Consider the following 25,320-nt stretch of genomic DNA (forward strand, 5'->3'; position numbering starts at 1 on the left):
AAATGAATAAACCCTAGAAAAAAAAATTTTTTTAAAGAAATGCCAGTGGTAGAATAGTAGTTGTAATACAGTAATGGTAGCTAATATTTGTTAATGTTTGCCAGGCACTATTCTAAGTACTTGACTAATTTCCCTCTTAAATCTGCACAACTCAGGAGTATGATTTTACAGGGTGCCTGGATGGCTCAGTCAGTTAAGGATCCGACTTCTGCTCAGGTCATGATCTCAAGGCTCATGAATTTGAACACGTCAGGCTCTGTGCTGACAGCTCAGAGCCTGGAGCCTGCTTCAGATTTTCTGTCTCCTTTTCTCTCTGCCCCTATTCCAGTTGCATACACACACACAAACACACACACTCCCTTTGTCTCTCAAAAATAAACATTAAAAAAAAAAGTGTGATCTTGCAAATTATCTCCATTTCTCCAGATAAGGAAACCAGAATTCAGTGTGAATAGTGCTCTCCTGCTATTGTACTCCATTGTAAGCTACGTGGAGGCCTTGGAAAAACAGGTGAAGAGATGGTGTAAGAACATAACCAAGTTTGTGTAGCTAGTAAGATGTGGAGCTAAATTTTGAACCTAGACAGTCTTCCTCCAGAACTCGTGTTCTTAACCATTATATATATATATTTTTTTATGAACATTCTTGGGTTGTTACTCCTGCCTGTACTATGTGGACTGTACCAAAACAGGCTCCGTCCTGCTTGTTTGGTCAAAGTAACTATACAGAATAAATAGGAACAGAGGTAGTAAACTGGATTTCATTTTGTGCAAAAATCTTCATATGGATTATAGGTAGATCATGTTAATGGGGTAGGTATTTAAAAGGCATGGCTATGTTTATTTTTACATTTTTTACATTCATGTTTATTTTTACATTTACTAACTGCCATTCCAACTGCTCAGAGAACCTTACTGAACCTGATAGTTTTTTACTCCTATAAACTTCCAGATTAAGCTTTCCTGATCACTTTACAAATGATTCTATTTAAAGATCTTCAGTGTTGCTGAGTGGCTTCTAGACTAATTTTAGTAATTTTCAGAATGGCCTATTTCAAATCTCCCTAGGCTTCTCATATTTCATTCAGATTAATCATACACCACATACTTCAAAAGAAAAAGAAGCTTACCAGTTTGAGCCTTGCAAACAAAAAGATGGCAGCAAAGTTGATGCCCCCTTTCTTCTATCTGGGTACTGAGTGCAGAATATTCAAATTTCTCCCCTTCTTTCCTTTGGGATGGAAATAATTTACATCTAGGATGACTGTATAATTTTTCATTCAGCCTGTAAATGATTTTGAGAGAAGAAGTGTTAATACTTTCATAAGGATGGGGTTCTGGGGTAGCTCGGTTGAGCATCCGACTCTTGATTTTGGCTCAGGTCATGATTCCAGGGTTGTGGGATCAAGACCTGCATTGGGCTCCGTGCTGAACGTGGAGCCTGCTTAATACTCTCTCTCTCTCTCTCTCTCTCTCTCTCTCTCTCTCTCTCTCTCTCTTTCTCTCTCTCTCTCTCTCTGTCTCCCCCACTCATGTTCTCTCTCTCTAAAAGAAAAAAATTCCATAAGGTAACAGGAATAAACTATGACTGTCACGGGCAAACAGGGTATGTGGTGCCCACTGGAGTAAGGAAGGCTCAGTTTTGAGGGCTGCCTTCCTTTCTACCCCAGAAGTTGGAAAAGTAGTCTTACCTGAATAGAAATGACAGGATGTCAGCAGTGGCAGCCATTGTGAGCCACCAGGACTCAGGTTTCATTGTGTTTCTTCATTATTTGTTACTCTACTCCCTGTGCCCCTACCCCCCTCAGAATTGGGGGGATGGAAGAAAAGGAGTTTATCTTTGTCATTTCCTTTTCTAATCCTAAAGTGCAGTTACAGAAGTGAAGCTAATTGAGCTTTTCGCTGCAAAGCAGATTTATTTTCAAGCACAACGAGGATACTAGACAAAAGTGAAAGCAGTCTTCTGTCAAATGGAGAACAAGATTCATAGGTAGCTGACTTTGGGACCTACTACAATGGGAAGGCTTGCTGTGTTGCCCTCGGAACTTGTCTCTACCTGATGCTTTAGCAGGCTTTTCAAACAGATACCCTTTGGGCCAGCTCTTCTAATTCCTTCTGCCCACCAGGATGGTATTCCAGATAGTCTGTGTTCTGTTTATCCAGGAACTCTCCCATGAAGTCTAAGAGATCAGTTCCACTGTTCTCAGAAGCTAAGGTCTTCAGGTCTTGCAGGACCTTGCTTCACACGTGCTCCAACTGCAAGAGCAGACATCAGAGTTTGTACGCCTCTTCCCAGTTCTTTACATCAGGCCCCAGTCACTGGAAGACAGATGCTACCCTCATGTTTTCTCTGTCAAAGGCAGGAAATCAACAATGTTCTGTATAAGAAAATTCCCACATACAGGCTAATACCAACCGTTGCCTTTTCCTCCCAGCCTCCATGGTTACATAAACACTCCTATTCAAGTGTGTTGTGGGGTCTAGGGTAAAGTAGCAAATCGCTGAACATACCATGAGTATTTTCCAACTGAGGGTAGAATATTCTTTAAAACTCAGTACTTAACTAACGGGATTGCTGCCCATGCTACAATAATAGTAATACCACCTTTTTGAGAACAAAGTAAATGAAAAGGTAGACGTTTGGTTTAGAGGAGGATCAAGAGGCTTATTTTTAATAGAATCCACAAAAAATCAAAGTGGGAATGTGATGTGTGATTTGAGTTATTGATGGGGACCGGAGAAGTTTATTTAAAAGTGTTTATTTAGAGGCAATAAACCAAAACTCTAGTTAGTGAAGGAAAGTAGCTGACGATTGAGAAAAATAGTGAATTAGAATAGGGTACCCCTAAATCCTAATGTCTTAACAACAGAAGTTTGTTTCTTGCTCATATTACAGGTCTAATGAGGGCTGACAGTTCTCAAAAGAGTCACTCAAGGGATCTGAGCTGAGGATGATGCCATTTCAACACATGCTTCCATAACCATAGGGCAGGAGATTTCTCATGATCTTCGAATATCATGTTTGTTTGTTTGCTTGCTTCCGGATGAACATTTTATGCATTTCTAAAGATAAACATTACTGTTTTATAACAATGTTTCATTTTACTCTCTTTTTCTATCACTGGAGGGCTGATTCCTTTTCTCAGGGTAAAACAGATCTACAATCCCTACCTAAGTACCAGACTTCAAGAATGTTCATAATTCATTTGGAAGCAAAAGCTGACCTGAATTGGTCTTTATCTCACTTTAATGTGAATGGGAATATATTTTTGTCACAGATTTAATGTATTTGATTCTGGACTACTTCCCCAGACCTACTGACAGTGTTACAGAATATACAGCATATGCTCATATTACCTTTCAAAAATCTGCAAAATCTGAATTCAAACACATTTGTCCCTTAAAGTTTCAGAAAAAAGTTTTCAGAAAAAAAAAAGCATATATATAGTTTCTTAACAAGCTCACAGAGGTATGATCCAAACTTAATCCATATAAATAATTTCTAAAAGCATAATTTTCAGGTCCTTGGTTTTCTAAATTCTTCTAATACATTTTTCTAATACATTCATTTATATCAAAATACATTTTGGCCTGGAGTAAACAATGAGAAATACTTTGAAATGTTTGATTTCATACAGCCAGTAGGTGGCATCTTTGTAAAAATAAAAGCACATGAGGGGCACCTGGGTGGCTCAGTCGGTTAAGTGTTGACTTCAGCTGATCTCACAGTTTGTGATCTCACAGTTCGTGAGTTCAAGCCCCATTTCGGGCTCTGTGCTGGCAGTTCAGAGCCCAAGGCTTGCTTCAGATTCTGTGTTTCCCTCTCTGTGCCCCTCCCCCGCTCACACTCTTTCTCTAAAAAATAAATAAACATAAAAAAAAAAAAGCACATTAAAAGATCTGTCTATTGTATAAATAAATACTGAGATAAGAAAAGATGGATGTTTCATGAGAAATAAAGTTAAGTCATTTTGAGCAAAAACTCCTGAGAAAATGCATAAGTTTATTGTGAAAAGTAAAATGTAAAATGAAATTTAAAAAATTACTTTTCCACTTTCAGAATTGAGATTCTTTTTCCTAGTGGTTGTTTTCAGCCTGCATTTACATTTATTTTGTAGAACCAAACAACTATATGTTTGTGTGTATATTTGTGTGTGTATGTATATGTATGTATGTATGTGCATGTGTGTGTATGTGTGTGATTTTGATGTGTAATAACCACTCCCACCTGTAAAGACTAACTCAGAAACCCACCAATTTAAGTTAGGCTCATATATTTTAAGACAGTTGTGTAAGATCATCTCCACAGCAAAGTATAAATAAAATATGAACGTATCGTGGGTATCAAGTCACATTTAACACTGTGAAGTACTTCAAGTTTTCTATCACCAGGTTTTCCTTCCTCCATCTCCTGCCTCTATGCCTACACCTCACAAGCAGGACAGTGCATGATAAATTTTAAAGAGAGCCAGCACAGTGAGTGTTTAAAACCAATGGAATTCTCGTTACTAGTAAAATTTAAGATACACTATGATTTTGGAGATGGCAATAGAAGAGTGGAAGAAGTTTACATATCTCCAATCACACCTGGTTTACCCATGAGAGACTAACCCTAGGGGTTATATGAATGCTTCCCCCTCTTTTCTCAGCTCTTTGTGAATATGTGGAATCATGAAGTGATTTAAACAAATTTGCTTTTATTTAAAACCATTATTAAAGCTGACTATATTTGAGAATATAATACATATTTTATATTGTTCTAGTAAGAAACTGTCATAAAATGGGATGAAGACATTGAGAAAAATGACACTGGACATTAAGAAGTTATTGGGGGCATGAGAATGTAATTTCAGTGGAACGGTATAAAGGACTGAAGACATTGAACGTTATGAATGAAGAATGGACTTTTACTATCTACGACAAAAATTTTAATTTAATCAACCTTATGTGCCTTTTAACCATCAAAGTGTGTTAAACAACATAGAATAGTCGTTTAAAATTGAGGTCTGGAATCAGACTGGGTTTAATCCTGGCTCCCCACTAAACCTCTCTGAGCCTTAGTTTCCTCATTAAGTAAAACGAGGCTAATCATAATTCCTCTTTAATAAAAACTTTGTAAGGATTAAATTAGAAATATATGTGAAGTGCTTAGTAACAAAATACTTAATAAGTATTAGCTATTATTATGAAGCTACGTAATATCTGTCACAACATTTGCAACAGGAATATAATTGATCCTTTCCCCCAATAACATGTGCTGCTTTAAAAACCTTCTTAATTTAAAGAATTTACAGTGATAGAAAAAACCTTTATAATTCCGTGATTAACCAAAGCTTTGCTTCTCCTGACTTAAAAGAATAGCTCCTGTCTCCCTTTTCTCTTTGGCTACCAGGAAGCTAAGAGCCAAGTTCTAATATTTACAAAGGCAAGCAGGCACACATTGTGTACAACAATCTTCCCTTGTCAAGGTCTTCACTCTCACTTTATATTTACATATAATTACATTACACATAATATATTACATACCATTTTTTAGATCTATAAGCCAAACTGCTTTCAGCTTTTGGTTCGGAGAACTGTGCCCTGCCGCAAGTTTAAGTGAGAGTCTGGAGGGTAGCGGCCGATTCACTTTAGGACGCAGGTACCCAGCACAGAAACACCCTGCCGCCAGCTTTCTCCTCCTCGCCCCCGATCCCGCCCAGGTCCCGCTCAGATCCGGTTCAGGACCCGCTTCAGGTCCAGCTCCTCCCTTCGCCACACCCCTCCTCCCGCCCCTCGCCCCTAGCTCCGCCCCTCTCCTTCCCTCCCCCGCTTTACTTTCCAGCGCGGGCACCGCCTCTTCTCGCGTGAGCGGGGCGGGGCAGGAGGAGGTGGTGCCGGGGCCGTTGCTAGGATATGGCCGGCAACACAGAATGTGGCGGGTGCGGACGCTGCTTCCTCTGAGAGATTTTTGAGAAACCTGTGCGACCCAAGTAGCTGCTTTTCTGAGTCAGGTAGGAGGACAGGTTCTGGCTGCCCTCCCTTGGCCCCACCCTCAGACCGGCCTTGAACCGGTGACAGGCGCTGAACTCCCAGAACTTTGTACGGGGCGCTGATCCCTCCTGGGCTCTGGGGACTGCTTGGCGGCTGGACACTGTTCCACCTTTGCTTCAGAAACCGTGCAAAGCATCCCATCTTTCTTAGTTCCTTTTCTGGCTCTGGATCCCAGGTTTGGGATTCGGAAGCAGCAGCAGCAAGGCGGGAGGTGTACCTCATCTTCCACCCGGAGTGCTTATCACGGTAGTAGTAGTAGTAGATAGGCATCCATGGGGACCATTTTGAGTCTTTTCTAAATAGAGGGCTTTCATGCTTTCCTCCTTGGCACTCTCCTCTCCACCCACGGTCTTTGTTGTACCTCTTTAAAAACGTAAAAATTACACAGGTTTATTTGGTAGAAGGCAAAACTGGATCCCAGCCTTACTGGTTCCATCAACATTCTACATATATCAGTGAAATCATGCAAACTGTAAGTGAAAGGGGGACATTTTTGTATGCAATCATCATAGGGACTACTTTGGACAATTTTTTTAAAGATGAAAACATTTACGTTTGAGTAGGTAAAGGTAAAAGTGATAAAAAGTTCAAACAGTAAAAAGACTGTGCAGTGAAAATCTGTTTTATGCTTCAAGGACCCGGCCTTGAGACAGTAGTGTGTTATTGAGACCATCTGGACTGGATTCCTGACTGAACCCAGTAAAGGTCCTGTATAAACTCTTTAAGATTCTGGCTGGTGGGTCCAGAGATCTGCTGTCTTGCAGCTGCCAAAGATAAGCCTTGTTTGTAAGTTCCCTTGCTTATTAAACTTGCCACCTACCATTCTGGAATGCTGCCTCTTTCTTTGGTTTCTCCTTGCGTTCCATGTATGGGGCTCAGTTTCGGATTTAACCCCGGGGGAACTCTAGAGGTTGTAAACCAACAGCTTTGCTTTTTTACTTAATTGAATCGTAAAGTATGTAGCTTTTAGAATTGGCTTAGCATAGTTCATTTGAGATTTGCCCATGTTGTATCAATAGTTTATTCCTTTCTATTGATGAGTAGTATTCCATTTTATGAGTGTCTCCTATGTGCAGCCATGCCTCAACTAAGGAACATTTGTGTTGTTTCCAGTCTTTGGTGATTAAGAATAAAGCCTTTATGGGGCGCCTCGGTGGCTCAGTCGGTTAAGTATCTGACTTCAGGTCAGGTCATGATCTCATGGTTTGTGGATTCCAGCCCGGTGTCAGACTCTGTGCTGACAGCTTGGAGCTCGGAGCCTGGAGCCTGCTTTGGATACTGTGTCTCTCCCCTTCCCCCCCCCTCCCCTCCCCCCCCTCCCCTCCCCCCCGCCTCTGCCCCTCTCTTGCTCACGCACTGTCTCTTTCTCCCAAAAGTAAACATTTAAAAAATCAAAAAAGAATAAAGCATTTATAGACTTTTGTATACAGATTTTGTAGGTGTGTAGTTTTTCATTCCCTCTGGGTAAAGGACACAGATTGCTGGGTCATATGATAAGCATATATTTAATTTTATAAGAAAACTGACAGTTATTTTAAGTGCCATACAATTTTCGTTTCCACCATCAAGGTATAAGAAGTCCACTTGTCTTCATACTCACTAGCGCTTGCTATTGTTGGGCTAAAAAATATATATATATTTGAAGTTCCATTTCTTTAATAACGAATGACATTGAGCATCTTCTCACGTGCTTGTTCTCAGGCCAGGGCTAGAATGAGGCAACTGGGTCCCAAACTTAGGAGTCATCTATTTTTAGGTGCACCTGCGACTATAGCACAGTGTGGGTGCTGCATTGATCCTGTGCCGCTCTAGTCTTGACCCCGCTTATTTGTCTTCTGAAGGATATTCTTTGTTGACTTGCCTGTTTAAATATTTTACTCATTTTTAAACTACTATTCTTTTCTTGTTGAGTTTTGAGAGTTCTCTATATATTCTGGTTACAAGTCCTTATTCAGATATGAGCTTTGTAAAAAATTGCCCCCCGGGCTATGGTTTGTCTTTTTATTCTTCTAGGTGTGTTTTTAGAAGAGCAAAAGTTCTTGATTTTGTTGTTATTGCTGTTTTAGAAGAGGACATCTTGGCCATTTTAGCGGGGGGAGGATGACCCACCAGACGTAGACAAAAGCATTACCTCAGCCTCTCCGAAGGAATGGGAGGACTATGTTTGCCAGGAATCAGGGCTTCCTTATGAGACTCTTTCTAATCAGGCCATTATGCCCCATTATGGGAGAAAATAACCAAAAGGAAGATTTTTTTTTTTTTGTAAGTGAGAGCCTAAAGAAGTTTCTTGAATGTTTTAAAAATTGAGCTTTTGTTCAGTTTTTTTTTTCTCATTTCACTTTTTCTCTTTATTGTTTTGGAATTTTAAACCTTTATCTCAGCTCTTTTATTGGTTGTACTTGAAATTCACCTATGCATATTTAATTTAACAAAGTCTAGGGTTAAGAATATCATATCCCTCAATTTTGTAAATAGTATAAGGATTTGAGAACAGTTCATGCTCATCTTTCCCTTCCTAATTACATATTACTATTGTCTAATATTTCAATTTTCTGTTATTTTGTGTTGACAGTATTTGTTTGGGGTTTACCCATATGTTTATAATTTATTTGTTCACCTCTCCTTTTGCACTTTGGACTTCGGTTGAGCCCATTTTCCTCCATCAAATGTATCCTTTACAAGTCCTTAGAGTAGATACCTTGGTGATAACTTATTTGTTAAGTGTTTCAAAAGATAATTTTGCTAAGTGCACAGTTTTAGGTTGATAGTTCTCTTCTTTTAATTAGTCCATCGTTGCCGTGGCTTCTATATTTCTGATGAGAAATCTACAGTGAGTTTACTTTTCTCCTTTGTATTAATGTTAGCAAATGAATGTAATTCAAAACCGTAGATGATATGTACTTTATCACTGTATGCTTTCCAGACCTTCTCTTTGTTATTCTGTAATGTAATTACAACATATATGGCTTTGAATTGTGTTTACTTACCCTGTTAAGTGCATATTTATGTTATGCTTCTTGGGTCTTTGGATCCATATTTTTTATCAGCTTTGTGAAATTCTCAGCCATTACCTTTAAAAATATCTTCTCTCTTCCATCTTTTTGTTTTCTCTGGGATTCCAGTGTGACCTATACTAGATCAGGGGCTGGCAGACTCTTTCTGAAAAGGGCTTCTCAGGCCACGTGCAATCTCTGTTGCATATTCTTCGTTGTTTTTCATTTTCAAGTACAAAACCATTCTCAGCTCACGGTAAGATCTACTTACCAGTAAAATAGGCTAGACTTTCTTTTTCTCTTTTGCATGGCCCTTAATCTCATACTTTTCATCTCCTTATCTCTTTGCAGCATTCTAAAATCTTTTTATTTATCTTCTAGTTTATTAATAATTCTCTCTTGAACTCTAATGCTATGTTCATTGAATTCCATAAGTATATATTTTTATTCCAGATATTCCATACTTTTGGAAATTTGTCATCTAGTAGACAGAGAACTTCACTGACTAACGTTATTTTTTTTCTCTATAAGGATTTGTGCTTAACGTGTTAGCCCTAAACACAACTTTCCCATCTCACTACTTGTCCAAGTTCTAGTCTGCCCCCCCTGCTGGGCCACTTCTCCCATCCTCCCTTCCATCCTCCCTTCCACCCTCCCCTCCTGGCTGCCAGCTTTTTAAGGTAGGCTTCCTGCTCTGCTGGCTCTTCACTGCTCTGATTCAGCTCCTGCCCCTGCAGCCTGGCTGTTGGCTGCCCTAGGCCACCCTGGGCCCAAGCTCCTGGATGCTGTCATACTGTCTCCAAAGCCAAAGCTCTTGGTTGCTGTAGCTCAGGCCCTAGCCAGCTCCAAGATCCTCCCACAGTTTGTTGATATGTTTGTTCTGGGGAACAGAGGTCATTGGACCTCTGCTACAATTTGTGAGAGCAAAGCTACTACAAAGAGTGTTTACTATCTGGGGTACGGTTGCTGTGGAGCCGGCAGAATCCTTGGAGCTTCTAATCAATTGTAACCTCAGAAGCATAAATCCTGTGTTAGGTTGTGTTTAGAAAAAAAAAAAACAAACTATTCAAATAAGTCCTTTCACAAGGCATTGTTCATTGACTAAGGAAGAGGTGACAATATGTTTTAAAATATTTTTAAATATGTTCTTGACAGTAGATCTTTCTCAAATTTATTGTGCTTTGAGGTCCTCTTTTGGTGTAATTTTTACTTTCTGTGTTGTTTTTATTAAAAATTCACCAGTGTTTTTACCTGATGCCATTGCTAAAATAATCAGTATTTTTAAAAAATAATGAACAACATTGCACTATGTATACCAGCAATGAATTTGATATTTGGTATAGAAATTTTTATGTGTAATAAATGTATTTATGTTTCTTGGTTCAGGAAAATGTCTGATCAGAAAGAAGAATTTGTTGCTCAGAATACTGTTAATGCATCAGAAGAAAATGATGATGCTTTTGAGACTATCAATATTCCGGTTCCCTCAGAAGAGCTTCCAGAGTCCGATCAAACTGAAGATAATGAATCTGAAGTAGAACTGTCTGGTGAGGGCCATGGCACACATGCTGAGGAGGAAAGTAGCCAGAGGTTACCAAGCCTGGAACCAAACGACGAAGAACAACCTGTGGGAGAGGTTATGTTGCCCAAACACACTTCATATTCTCCAAGACATTCTCCAAAGCACTATCGAACTGAATATGATAATGCAATGCTGCCAGCAAGAGGGTATTCTGGATCTCTGACACTTCTGAATAAAATACAGGCCATAAAGGAATCTCTGAAAACATCAATGAAAGATTCCTTAGCAACAGGTATTACCTAGGGAAGATAGGATATTCTGTACCTCATGTCGAAGAACGTTTACTTTTTTAAATTTGTTTTTGTTTCAGGTTTGTTTTATATGTGATATTACATACTTTCCCTATCCCTTTCCCTTATCCACAAAACTTCTGTAGCTACTGCCACTGCATTGCTAATTATGTGTGAAGCTTCTCTATTGTGCAGGGTACTATTTTCCCTAAATAGATGAGCACTATTAAACTTTAAGTTGATGCTGATCTGTTTTTCCTAAGTGAAGTAGGTTTTTTAAATGTTTAGGGACCTTGGAAAATGGTGGACAAATTGTTGAGTATAACTGTAATTCTTTGACATGCCTCTTTGGAATTGATTCTTCATAGCTGGCAAGAAAGAGTTGGAATGGGACTTGACTCCAGAGAGCCTAGTTCCATCTCTAGTGGTCATTCCTCACATCTTGTTACTTTTACATATTTCTAGACTTCTGTTTAGTGTTAACTTTATATTTAGCTTCAGAAAAACTGTCGTTGTCTTGCATTATAGGTTAATTTTAAAGGCATAATGTTGATGCCATGTAGGAGTCATTACTACGTGGTTAGTAACAAAGCCAAAGTGGAGTGGCAAGAAGGGGGCTGCACATAGAACCATCCTAGTTGGGTGATTCACTGATTGCTCCTCCTCTCTCTTGTCCATAAGTTTTGAAATTGTTCATCCATAGGGTGAAGAACATGGGCTATCATTTAACAATTAAATAGCAGCTTAGTTTGGCTGGTAAAATGTAGCTTTTGAATCCAGTGGGGGCAGTGTACCCTTGTGTGGCACGTCAATACAAGTAAAGAATGAGAAGGAGGAAGGAGAAGAAAGTAATCGAGCCCAATTATACGTAACTGAAGCTGTTATCCTTCAGTTTCATTATTCACAATAAATTTAGGCTCCATTTGTTTGTTTATTTATTTTTTAAAGTAATCTGTATGCCCAACGTGGGTCTCGAACTCATAACCCTGAAATCAAGAGTCGCATGCTCTACCAGCTGAGCTAGCCAGGCACCCCTGGGCTCTATTTTTTGATATTTCTGTGATTTCCTGACACTTTAGCTTTTAACAAACACATGGTGATTAAGATAAAGTTGTCTTGGTCCTGTACTTCCTGAGACTCACAAATTCCTTCACATACCACTCCTTCCCAAAGCTTAGGAAGTCACTGCTATGAAAATTTTAAAATATATTAACCATAGAATTTTGAATCCATAAAACAGCTAAAATAGCCTTCTGATAATATCTGTGAAAGTGTTTTCTTTGTTGATAGCTGTGAAAACAAGTTTTAACAATCTCAACCTTAACATTGACAATACCTAGTTAAATTTCATTCTGAGATTTAAAAAAAATTTTTTTTTTAATGTTTATTTTTGAGAGATTGAGAGACAGAGTATCAGTGGGGGAGGAGCAGAGAGAGAGGGAGACGCCGAATCTGGAGCAGGCTCCAGACTCTGAGCTGTCAGCACAGAGCCTGACGTGGGGCTCGAACCCACGTACCATGAAATCATGACCTGAGCTGAAGTCGGACGCTCAACCGACTGAGTCACCCAGGCGCCCTTCATTCTGAGATTATTAATAAATGTCTCATTTAGCTTTATGAAAATTGTCATGTGTCAGGCATCTAGAAGTATACAAAACTTTCTTGGCCTACAGTGTGAACTCTACCCTCCAACTTACTTATTACATCTTCTCCATTATAATTTAAAGTCTATAGATGTAAAAGAAGAACGTTTATTCCAGTATAATCAGCTTTTAAATACTATGTTTCCCTCCTATAATTTGTGAACAGTTTTTTTGTTATCAACATGTGTCTTGATTTCTTATTTTATAGAATGTGTAATGAACCGTATAATGTCCATTTTTGTGAAAAGTAGATTTGTGTGCAGTTATTCTAGATGTTTGTAATGAACAGTGATTTCCTGCCTTGCATTTTGGCAATATAGACATAAATCAATTATGCGAGGAAGAATGGGGCACCTGGGCGGCTCAGTCAGTCAGGCGCCCGACTCTTGGTTTCAGCTCAGGTCATGATCTTGTGGTTTGCGAGTTCGAGTCTCACATTGGGCTCTGCACTGACAGTGTGGAGTCTGCTTGAGATTCTCTTTCCCTCTGTCTGTACCTCCTCTGCTCACTTGCTCTCTCTCTCTCTCTCAAAATAAATACACATTTAAAAAATTATGGGAAGAGGAATGGACTTAGTATTAGACACCTTCTATTTTGAAAATTTCTTTATTGACTTTTCTTAACTTCATGAATAATCACTGATTTACTAATGCATGCTATCAATGTGTAATCAAAGTATGCACATCCATAAGTTCAGGGACACCCTCTAGGTCTTAGGGTCTCCCCTTCCAATACTCAGTACACAGAAATGCTTGAGTTTCTGAGATGCTCCTGTGTTTATATCTGAGTAATGTAATACCAGATACCAATACCAAATTAGTACCAAATAATACCAGTATAACAGCAGATATTGGAAATCTTTAAAAGTAGTTTAGCTTTATTTCTTTCTTATTTCTTGTGGTATTTTGAGCAAAGAGGTAATCCTGAAAGTGCATTGATCCTCATAGCAGAGACTGGAATAATGATCTGAACTTTGAAGCTAGATTTGGGGGAGCAGGTATTGACTACTGATGCTAATTCTTGAGATTCTGAGTTAATTTTCAAAACCAAAACTGAATGTCACTTCTCATAGCATTTGAAAAGTAACTCTTATCATGGAGGTACAGTGGGGGAACATGGCAGAGGCAACCTGCATTCTGTGTGGTTAAAAATTGTCCCATAATTTTCTATCTGCTTATGCACTGGGTTGCTGACCCTTGCTTTTGACTATGATTCTTTCTTTTCTCTTTTTATCTACAGTAAAAGTTGTACTTTTTCCTGTGGGCCAGGAAATTATAATGCCTTTTAAAATAGACTCCATTGTAAAGTATCTCAAGGATCATTTTTCATACGTATTAAGTATCCCATCTAACGTACTGCAGATGAGATATTCAGGTAAGCTTGGAAGCGAATAAAACTTATCAAGACTTCTTTAGTTTTAATGTGTAGATAAACAAGATCTTTAATTTGTTAAATGAAATATCTTGATATTTACTATTTGAACATTATATTGTGATTATACATTCATTCAACTCATTTTTATTGAGTACATATTTGTTCTAAATACTTTGCTAAGAACTGAAGATGTAGAGAAACATGAAACAAAACTTTGTCGGTTTACAGACTAGTCAGAAAGATGATATATGCAATGGTTAACCACATAATGTGCAAATGTTTTAATGGAGATATGCTCAAAAAGCTGTGGGAACAGAGAGGAAGGAAACCGGGAGGTTCTAGAAAGCTTCATTTAATAAAAGTGACAATACCTGAGCTGAGTCCCAAAGAGGTGAGAAAACCTGGGACTTCAGGGAAGTGGTAAGAAGTTTAGAGTGGCTGGAAGTAGATGCTGTGTGGTGAGTAGGAGGCAATGAGGTTGAAAGAAGTAGATAAGGATGAGCATGTATAAAATAAGAAGAGGACTGAAAATGATTTATCTGTCAGTCCTTATACAGTAAGGTGAATTCACATTCCCTGATGTTCAAGTTTACTTATATTTTGTGGGCAATATTGGACAGCCCACTTTATAGTAGCTTTGTGTCATGGGAGGATTTAGTCTTTGTAACTGTGATATAATTAGTAAAACCATGATAGTTAAATAAATGTTTCTATAGAATATGTCTGCACAGATCCTAATATTTTCATTTTAAAAGTTTTGGTACTAACTTAAAAAGATGCCACCAAAAAGTTTCCAGGGAAATAAGAACATTTTTTGTGTGTGGGAAAATCCTAAATACTAAAAAGGATTAAGCCACACCTGTTAAGTTCCTCCTTGTCAAATCAGAGAAAATAATCAGTTCAATTTCAAAATTATTTTCAGAAAACTATTATAATGAATGTGCTGTAGTACTAAGATGTTCATGTATTCAAACAACTGATTATTAAGGTTGGTTAGGGAAACAATACTAAAATTTAAACTTATTAGTAATAACAATCATGATAGTTAATTTATTGAGCACATATTGTGTACTAGTCCTATAAAATGTTTTGCCTATATTATCACATTATCATTAAACCCACATAACAACCCTTTGACGTAGGTATTATTAACTTTTTTTTTTGAAAGAAGGAAACTAAAGCTTGGGAAACTAGCATAAATTCACATAGCTAATGATTGTTAGAGTCTGAACTTAAACATAGGTATGACTCCAAAAAGGGAATTGGAAATTGTTTGGCATTATATACAAGGTGAAGTTCAAAACTGGAGAAGAGAGAGCACTTTGAGACTGGAGTAGCTAACTAGTGGTACCTGAGACTAATCTTTGTTCTTTGCACTTCATGACCCTTCTTCTTTATGTGTAAGTGCCAGGCGTCACCACTGGGTAACAGGGTTATGTCAGCCATGATAATTAAAGAGCTTGATTCTGTGTCAATCGCCCTCTAAGACAGGTGCTTCTCCTAGTACTAGAATTGGAGTTCAAATTGGGACTAAGCCTACTATACAAACTAGAGGAATGAAGAGAAGAAGGCTCTGGGAATCTATATTCGTTTTCTATAGCTGTTATAACAACCACAAGCTTAGTAACTTAAAGCAACACATGATTTATTGCTCTGGAGGCCAGAAATCCTGGATCAGTTTCACTCACATGAAGCTGACATACAGGCAGGGCTGTTCTCCCTCTGGAGGTTCTGGGGACAATCTGCTCCCTTGTCTTTTCCACTTCTAGAGTTGTATACCTTGCATTCATTGGCTTGTGGCCCCTTTCTCCATCTAAAGCAAGCAGAAGAACATCTTCAAATCTCTCTCTGCTTCTGTCTTATCATCTTCTCTATAGTCAAATCTCCCTTCCTTCCTCTGTAAAGGCATTTGTGATTACATTTAGAACACACTTAGATAATCCAGGATAATCTCCCGATTTCAAAAAATTTAACTTAATAAAATTTGCAGTCATTTTTGCCATATAAGGTAACATTCATTGGTTCTGGGGATTAGGACATGGATATATTCTGGGGCCATTATTCAACCTGTTACAAAGCCCGTATAACATTCATGTTAATTTTCTAAGTTAAGAATTTGGGGTGTGGAATTGAAACTCAAGGATCTTTATACTTTCTTAAACATAGCAAAAATAGACTGGTGGTATCTGATATATTTCTAAGAATGAATGCAACAAAACCTTTGCTATGTTCAAATTCCCAATTGTAATTTAGGATGACCATTCATTGGAAGAGTCATATATATTCTATCAAAACAGCAGCCAATAAGATTACACATATTTTTGTATTCCTTAAAATAGAGAAATAAAATTGGAGTCAATTTATAGAATAAACCAATGAAGGGGGATAGAAGTAAAAAAGATACAAAATAACATAAAAATATAGTGGTGTACACTTTTTCCAGCACAAAGCTGAAGCTTAACTCTACTTTTCCACGAATTTACTAATATGAGTTCCTGATTATAGAAACAGAAAGAGAAGGATTCTTTGGAACTCTGAGTATATGCTTTTCTGCATTGGAGACAGGAGTGGGTATTACAATAATCAAATTTTCCCTGAATTAGATATGTCCTGTGCTTACACACATTGTGATTTTTTTTAGAGAATCAATGTTTAGAATACGATTTTACTCATAGAATATGTTTTTACTTTAAAATATCTATAGAGTTGCATGCTTATTATATATTTGTGTTTCTGATGAGAAATCCTGTGAGAGTTATAGCTTTATTTATAATGTGGAATTCTTGCATCTTAACTTTTCCCATTGTGGAGTTTTCTGTACTAATATTATGGTAAGGGGTGGACATCATTAATATTCTATTAAGTAATTAAACTATATGTGTTCATAGAATCATCTTCGATGTTTTTGATCCCCTTAAAATGAGTACATATAGTTATTTCTTTGTCATACACTTCTTATAGTTTCATGTCATTTTTTAGGAATAATCCTTAAAAATAATGAGACCCTACTACAACATGGAGTTAAGCCACAGGATATTGTACAAGTGGAAATCTTTTCTACAGATCCAGATCTATTTCCAATCAAAAGAGTAGATGGATTAAGTGATGCCTCTCACATCATAACTGTCAGAGTACAAACTGGTTAGTTATTTGATGTCTTTTAGATAAAGTATTTTAGAGTCCCTTTGTAGGTGAACTTTCATTCAGTCTTGGTTTTTACCTCCTTAGGCATTGCTCAGTACCAGGACGTAGCTGTTGAGATTATAAAATCTGACTTTCACAAACCATTTCTTGGTGGATTCAGACATAGAATAACAGGAATAGAATATCACAATGCTGGAACACAAACTGTACCTAAAAAGATTACCAAAAAAGACTATGCATTTTGTAGGGATACCCAGGTAAGATTTTTATTTTCCTATGGAGATTTTTGAAACTGCAGAATCAACAAATATTCTGTATACCTGTCTAAAGTCTTCCCCATTTGCAACGATGTAGGTATGCTAAGTGAAATAAGTCTGTCAGAGAAAAGACAAATGCTATATGGTTTCACTCATATGTGGAATTTAACAAACAAAGAAGCAAAGAGGGGGAAAAAAGAGAGAGAGAGACGCAAACCAAAAAACAGACTCTTAACTATAGATAACAAACTGATGGTGATCAGAGGGAGGTGGGTGGGGGGATAGGTTGAATGGGTCATGGGGATTAGGAGTACACTTGTGAGGAACACTGGGTGATGTATGGAAGTGTTGAATCACTAAATTGTACATCTGGAACTAATATTACATTGTATGTTAACTAGAATTTAAATAAAAACTTAAAAAAATTAAAATCTTTCAAGGAATTATATGGCAATTAAAATAATAACAGAAAATTTACTAAACAGATAGAAAAATGTGCTCTTTACTCACATGTGTATATAGTGGATATTTAAATATTTATGTTTTTATTTTAGACAGTTTTTCAGAGAAAAAAGCTCCAGCAAACTACAAATACAACATCCACACAGATGACTAAAATTGGGGTGTATGTATCAAATATGACTGATAAACTGGTAACACCAGGAAAATATTTTTCAGCAGCAGAATACCATGCTCAAAGATTACAGGCGGTAAGATAACTTTTATCATGAGTGAATTTTAAAACTGAAGTATATAAGCCAGTTGTTCTGTGTGTGTCTGCCTGCGTTTCTGTATTCCACACTAGTTTACGAAGAACACCTACGTGAGTGTTGTTAAAGAAAAAATTATTCATAACACATATTAAAGATGGTAAGGCAAACTTTTTCAAGAGGGGCTACTCCTTGGAGTTTTGTAGTAGGGAAGAGAGATTGGGCTCAACCCCAAATACAAAAACTGGGAAAACTGGAAATTTATAGCCAAGGAGTAGGGTAGGGGTCAATGGAAGGGAAATTACTATGAAAACATGAAAGGAAATGGGAGATCCTGGCTAACCCATTCTAAGGGGATTTTTGCTGAAGGCAGGCCAGAGTGATTAGGCATCATCTGTTGGATATGAAGGAAGATGAGGAACCTGATCAAATATTGAAGATAATCACATATGAGGGTGGGGATTCTGGTTAAACTTACTTACCAGGATTTTGCTAAAATTGAACAATGCAGAGATGAACACAGAAGCCCAAAAGTTGAGGCCTAGTTGAAAAAATGCCTGATTAGAGTTTGGTCAAGGAGAGAATGTTTAGCAGTCAGAATCATGTTTTACTGGTATTAAAAGCAGTTTTTATCTCCACATCCTCCCCCAATTCTTCCACACACACCCCCCCCCCCCCCCGCCGGCCCCCGTAAAAGGAACAAGAATTCTAAATGCTCCTAATCCCTTCCTTTCCCTTAGGGATTCCCAGGGGTTTTGTGTGTTATGTTTGGCTATTATTAGTTTTGTCCATCTCTATCCCTTAACCTTAACTCCTTTATCCCTTGGCCTTAATCCTTGGGACAGTAGAATCACCTAGGGAGCTTTCCAGAGTAATTGAAACCAAAAGCATACTGGGGCGCCTGGGTGGCACAGTCGGTTAAGCGTCCGACTTCAGCCAGGTCACGATCTCGCGGTCCGTGAGTTCGAGCCCCGCGTCAGGCTCTGGGCTGATGGCTCAGAGCCTGGAGCCTGTTTCCGATTCTGTGTCTCCCTCTCTCTCTGCCCCTCCCCCGTTCATGCTCTGTCTCTCTCTGTCCCAAAAATAAATAAAAAACGTTGGAAAGAAAAAAAAAAAGAAACCAAAAGCATACTAAAGTCTGTTTTCTCTGATATTGATATAATTGCCGCTCCAACTTTTTTATGTTACGTTTGCATTGTCTTTTTCTGTCCTTTTACTTTCAATCTGAGTCTGAATCTAGTGTGTATCTCTTGTAGACAGCATATAATTGGATCTTGTCTTTTTATCTAGTCTGATCATCTCCACCTTGTGATTGGAGTGTTTAAAACATTTATATTTAGTTTAATTATTGATAAGGTTGGATTATATCAGCCATTTGCTATTTGTTTTCTGTATGTCATTTGTCTCTCTTATTCTTTCTTCTTCCTTACTGTCTTCTTTTATGTTAAATAGGTATTTTCTAATGTACCATTTTAATTCTTTTTTTTTTATTTAAAACCTTTACTGTTAGTATAATATATACTTTAAAAAATATGCAATTCAATCATTTTTACTATATAAGCAGAGTTATACAACTGTTACCACAATCAATTTTAGAACAATTTCATCATCCTGGAAAAAAAATCCTGGACCCAATAGCTGTCAATCCCTATTTTCTGTCTTAGGAAACCACTGATCTACTTTCTGCCTGTATTGATTTGCCTATTCTGGATATTTCATATACAGGGAATCATACAATATGCAGCATTGAATAAATGTTTTTAATGTTTATTTTTGAGAGAGAGGGAGACAGACAAAGTGTGAACAGGGGAGGAGCAGAGAGAGGGAGATACAGAATCTGAAGCAGACTCTGAACTGTCAGCACAGAGCCTGATGCGGGGCTTGAACTCACAAACTGTGAGATCATGACCTGAGCCGAAGTCAGATGCTCAACTGACTGAGCCACCCAGGCACCCCACAATATGCAGTATTTTGTGATTGGCTATTTTTAATTTTTTTTTTTTTTAATGTTTTTTATTTTTTATTTTTGGGACAGAGAGAGACAGAGCATGAACGGGGGAGGGGCAGAGAGAGAGGGAGACACAGAATCGGAAACAGGCTCCAGGCTCCGAGCCATCAGCCCAGAGCCTGACGCGGGGCTCGAACTCAGGGACCGCGAGATCGTGACCTGGCTGAAGTCGGACGCTTAACCGACTGCGCCACCCAGGCGCCCCGACTATTTTTAAACGTAGCATAATGTTTTCATGGCTTATCCATGTTGTAACAGGTATCAATATTTCATTCCTTTATACTGCAGAATAATATTCCATTATAGGTACTCAACTGGATATACCTACTGTATCTATGCCAGTGTATATACTGTATTTTCTTTGTCTGTTTACTGGTTGATGGACATTTGGGCTGTTTCCACTTATTGACCATTAGGAATAACGCTTCCATAAACATTTATGTACTAATTTTTATGTGAACATGTGTTTTCATTTCTCCCGGGGTGTATGTCTAGGAGTATAACTTGTATCATATGGTGAATATAGATGTTTAACCATTTTAAGGAACTGTCAGACTGTTTTCCAAAGCAACTACACCATTTTATGTCCCACCAGAAGTATACAAGGATTCTAATATCTTCACATCCTCATCAACACTTGTTATTGTCTGTTTTTTTCATTATAGCTGCTCTAATAAAGTGTGAAGGGACAGCTCATTTGGTTTTGATGTATACACCATGATGACTAATGATACTGAATATCTTTTTATGTGCTTGTTAGCAACTTGTCTGTATTCTTAAGAGAAATGTATATTCAGATCCTTTGCCATTTTTATTTTTTATTTATTTATTTATTTAATTTATTTTTTATTTTTTATTTTTTTATTTTTTATTTTTTATTTTTTATTTTTTAATATATGAAATTTACTGTCAAATTGGTTTCCATAAAACACCCAGTGCTCATCCCAAAAGGTGCCCTCCTCAATACCCATCACCCACCTTGCCCTCCCTCCCACCCCCCATCAACCCTCAGTTTGTTCTCAGTTTTTAACAGTCTCTTATGCTTTGTCCTTTGCCATTTTTAATTGGGTTCTCTTCTTTATTATTGCTTTGTTGTTTTTTAAAATTATTTTTTTTTTGAGTTATTTCCTAAGTGGTTGCTCTAGTGTAATTTAGGGATTACAATATACATCTCAGTTTATAACAATATACTTGACAGTAATACTAACTAAAATCCAATAAAATACTGAAACTTTGCTCTAATAAAACTTTAATTTCAGGGGCGCCTGAGTGGCTCAGTCAGTTAAGCGTCCGACTTCAGCTCAGGTCATGATCTCATGGTCCTTGAGTTCGAGCCCCACGTCGGGCTCTAAGCTGACAGCTCAGAGCCTGGAGCCTGCTTCGGATTCTGTGTGTCCCTCTCTCTCTGATCCTCCCCCGTTCATGCTCTGTCTCTTTCTGTCTCAAAAATAAATAAACATTAAAAAAAACCCTGCAATTTCATCCCTTCTCCTTTGTGCTATCACTGTTCTACAAATTTATATATTCTTTGTATATGTTAAGCTCTACAAATCCTTTCATAATTAACTGTTTTATGCAGTTGTCTTTTATTTTTTTTTTTAATTTTTTTTTTTCTCAACGTTTTTTATTTATTTTTGGGACAGAGAGAGACAGAGCATGAACGGGGGAGGGGCAGAGAGAGGGAGACACAGAATCTGAAACAGGCTCCAGGCTCCGAGCCATCAGCCCAGAGCCTGACGCGGGGCTCGAACTCACGGACCGCGAGATCGTGACCTGGCTGAAGTCGGACGCTTAACCGACTGCGCCACCCAGGCGCCCCTGCAGTTGTCTTTTAAATAAGTTAATCATAGGAGATCCTGGGTGGCTCATTTAAGCATCTTACTTAAGCTCAGGTCATGATCTTGCGGTTTATGGGTTCAAGCCCTGCATCGGGTTCTGTGCTGACAGCTCAGAGCCTGGAACCTGCTTCGGATTCTGTGTCTCCCTCTCTCTCTGCCCCTCCCCTGCTTGCACTCTCTTTCTCTCTCTCTTTCTCAAAAATAAATAAACATTTTTTTAAAAAATTAAAAAAAAATAAGTTAATTGTAGAAAAGAAGATATATATAGTCCTTGATATTTACCTATATAATTATCTTTTCTGGTGCTATTTATTTCTTCATTTGGGCTAAAATTAATATCTAGTGTCATTTCCTTTCAGTCTAAAGAGCTCCCTTTAGTATATCTTGTGTATGCTTGTTTGCTTGATGGTATCCTGAATATCTCTGTTCATTTACCTTATTTTTTTCCCATCCCCTCAGGGCAGATAATTTCTAATTATGTATCATCACATTTATCATTTTTATTATTATAAAAATTATTATATTATTCAGATCTGTTTTTGAGCCTGTCCAATAGGTTTTAATTTAATTAAAATCCCAAAATTTTCATTTGGTTCTCTTTTTTAAATAATTTCTTTTTACTGATAATAATTTTTACTGATAAATAATATTTAACTGATAATAATTTCTTTTTACTAATTTTCTTTTTACTGATATTCTCTATTTTATGAATCATTGCCACCTTACTTTCTTTTAACTTTTAAACTTTATTCCCTTTAGTTCTTTGAACATGTTTATCATACCTGCTTTGAAATCTTTGTAAGTCCAACATCATAGACCCCTCAGAGGCAGTTTCTATTGATTGGTATATTTTTTCATTCTAAATTGGTCATACTGTCTTCTTTTTGCTCTCATAATTTTGTTGTTGTTGTTGTTGAAAACTAGACATTTTAAGTAACATTGTAGCAACTCTGTATCCTGTCCCTGTTTACTCCAGGGATTGATGTTATATCTGTCTTATATTTGTTTAGTGATTTGTCTGGATTAATTAATTAGAGCAGTGGTTCTCAACTGGGAGTGATTTTGCTCCTCAGGCAACATTTACATTGTCTGGAGATATTTTTGATTATGATTGAGGGTGAGGGTGCTAGTGTCATTTAATGGTAGAGGACAAGTATCGTGCCAAACATCCTATAACGCGTAGGAAACTCCAACCCCACTGCAGCAGCTGGTTATCTGGTCCAAAATATCAACAGTGCCATTGCTGAAACCTGCTTTAGAGTTTGTTTCTATCACAGTATATCGCCATTGATTTCTCTGCTCAAAAGAAATGTTGTTGTTTTTCTTCTTGTAAGTCTGGCTTCCTAAGGGTTGCCCCTGGTTTAACATAGCTTAATGGTTAGGTAATGATTGATCAAAGGCTGTGCTCAAATTCCTTGAGCTAGTAAAGCTTCCACTCTCACTAATGGATCCATGTGTTTGGAGGATGCATTGGAAGTTCAGACAAGTTTAGTTTATGATCATCCTGGCTTTTACTTTCTGCTGGGTTTTCTTCTTGCAATTCTTCTGCACAAGGCTTCACAGGCAGCCTGGGATATGTGAATAGGTAGGGCTTTCTCCAGTCTCTCCTGAGCATGTATTCATCCGTGTACATGTGTTCAGCCTTCAGACTACCAAGGCTATTTGGGAAGTTATCAGGGCTCGCTGTGGCCTATCTCCTTTTCCTGATATCTCTGATTAATTTCTCACTAGTCTGCCTGTCTGTTGCTTGCTCCAGACTACAATCTCAGCTATCTGAGTTGCTGGCCTCTTTTTTTTTTTTTTTTTTTTTGCCACAGAGATTACTATTGTTTGTGACATTGCTTAGGGAGTATAGAGTTTTTCTTTGCTTCATTTTAAATCAATTCAGCACCCTGAAAGTGGACACAGATGAATCCAGGGTGAGGAGAAGGAAGATACGAGAGCAGCCCCAACTTGAAATGCCATAGACTATCAGTGCTCCTACTTGAGGTTTAGTAATCTTTCTTCAATAAACATTTATTTGATGTATGCCTTTGATCAATTTCCAGAATCCTGAAATGGTTATTATTATTTTTTTTTAAAACAATTTTGTACAGTTTTATCATTCCTTTTTGGAGAGAGCATTTGATGAGACTTTTACTTTTCTAATCTGGTAATCCTGCCCCCAGGCCCAAAGAGAATTTTCAGTGACTTATTTCGACATGACAGAATTTTCACAATTGAAATAAAGTATATTTTAATATACATAAAATATAAAATATATTTAAAAATAAGAATCTCGGGGTGCCAGGGGGCTCAGTTGGTTAAGTGTCCAATTCTTGATCTCAGCTCAGATCTTGATCTCAGGGTCTTGAGTTCAAGCCCCGCAATGAGCTCCATGCTGGACATGAAGCCTACTAAGAAAAAAAAAAAAAAAAAAAGAATGAAATGAAATGAAATGAAATGAAATGAAATGAAATAAAATAAGAATCTCTTAGAAATTTATCAGGAATGTGTATGCATGCACACACACACATTCCTTAAATTGTAATCTATAATCATTTATATATACGGTCCAGTCACTATTATCTTCTTGTGTATTTTCCTGAAGGAGCTTGGCAGATGTCTGAACCTGTATAGAATTGGGCCTATAGGTGATCTGTAGGTAAGGTGGATGCTCTTAACTTGAGAAGATGTTCCCTGTCCATTTGTCGTTTTGTCTTTGGAAAGTCTGCTAGGCATTGCGGCTGGTGCAGGCTTTACGCGTCTGGGGAAGGCAGGCTGGATTGGCTGCTCCACAGGAGTGTAGCTTGGCGAATGAGAAGGCCCGAGAACACAAAGGCTTCCTCCCATGCCCCAGCTTGTTTGTTACCGGATCACTCATATAACAACTACCATACTTTTCATCGCCTACAAGTTCATTCTGTCAATGGCCCTATGGATGGCCTGAATGTGTCCTGGGGAACCTACCTCCATGAGGAAGCTAAGAAATTACAACCCATGCAATAGGCTCATTAACTTGAAGGAGGGAAGCCAACCAGGGCAATTTGCCTGGCTTTTATTAAGGGAGATGCGGAAATAGAAATTTGATAGAAAGTAATACTCTGTCATGTTATCATATTGGCGTATTTCCTTCAGTCATTTTCTACATGTATAAAACACATTTGAGACCACACTGTGTGTCAATGTGTCTTTATTTTATTTTATTTTATTTTATTTTTTAATTTTTTTTTAATGTTTATTTATTTTTGAGACAGAGACAGGCAGAGCATGAACAGGGGAGGGTCTGAGAGAGAGGGAGACACAGAATCTGAAACAGGCTCCAGGCTCCGAGCTGTCAGCACAGAGCCCGATGCAGGGCTCGAACCCACGGACCGCGAGATCATGACATGGGCCGAAGTCAGACGCTCAACCGACTGAGCCACCCAGGCGCCCCTGTCAATGTGTCTTTAATTCATTACTGAATAACTTCTGGATTGGGTTGATAAATTAAAAAAATACCTATTTAGTCTCTTCCTACCCCAAATTGC

At 37.9% G+C, this 25,320-nt stretch overlaps 1 protein-coding gene across 2 annotated transcripts in view; it reads left to right on the top strand.

The window, feature by feature from the left end:
* The first annotated feature begins 5,878 nt into the window (after nucleotides 1-5,878).
* Nucleotides 5,879-25,320, top strand: part of IQUB (IQ motif and ubiquitin domain containing) — a 236,829-nt gene continuing 217,387 nt past the window's right edge. For both annotated transcript variants that reach the window (XR_009260278.1, XM_058724434.1), the window contains exons 1-6: nucleotides 5,879-5,992; nucleotides 10,412-10,839; nucleotides 13,720-13,854; nucleotides 16,834-16,995; nucleotides 17,083-17,255; nucleotides 17,810-17,965. Coding sequence is in view for 1 of the 2 variants with exons in the window: in XM_058724434.1 (XP_058580417.1) it covers nucleotides 10,416-10,839; nucleotides 13,720-13,854; nucleotides 16,834-16,995; nucleotides 17,083-17,255; nucleotides 17,810-17,965 (1,050 nt within the window). In the remaining variant the exon portion in view is untranslated. The remainder of the gene's footprint in view (nucleotides 5,993-10,411; nucleotides 10,840-13,719; nucleotides 13,855-16,833; nucleotides 16,996-17,082; nucleotides 17,256-17,809; nucleotides 17,966-25,320) is intronic.

The sequence above is a fragment of the Neofelis nebulosa genome, chromosome 4 (assembly GCF_028018385.1).
Source record: "Neofelis nebulosa isolate mNeoNeb1 chromosome 4, mNeoNeb1.pri, whole genome shotgun sequence".
NCBI classification, from domain to species: domain Eukaryota; kingdom Metazoa; phylum Chordata; class Mammalia; order Carnivora; family Felidae; genus Neofelis; species Neofelis nebulosa.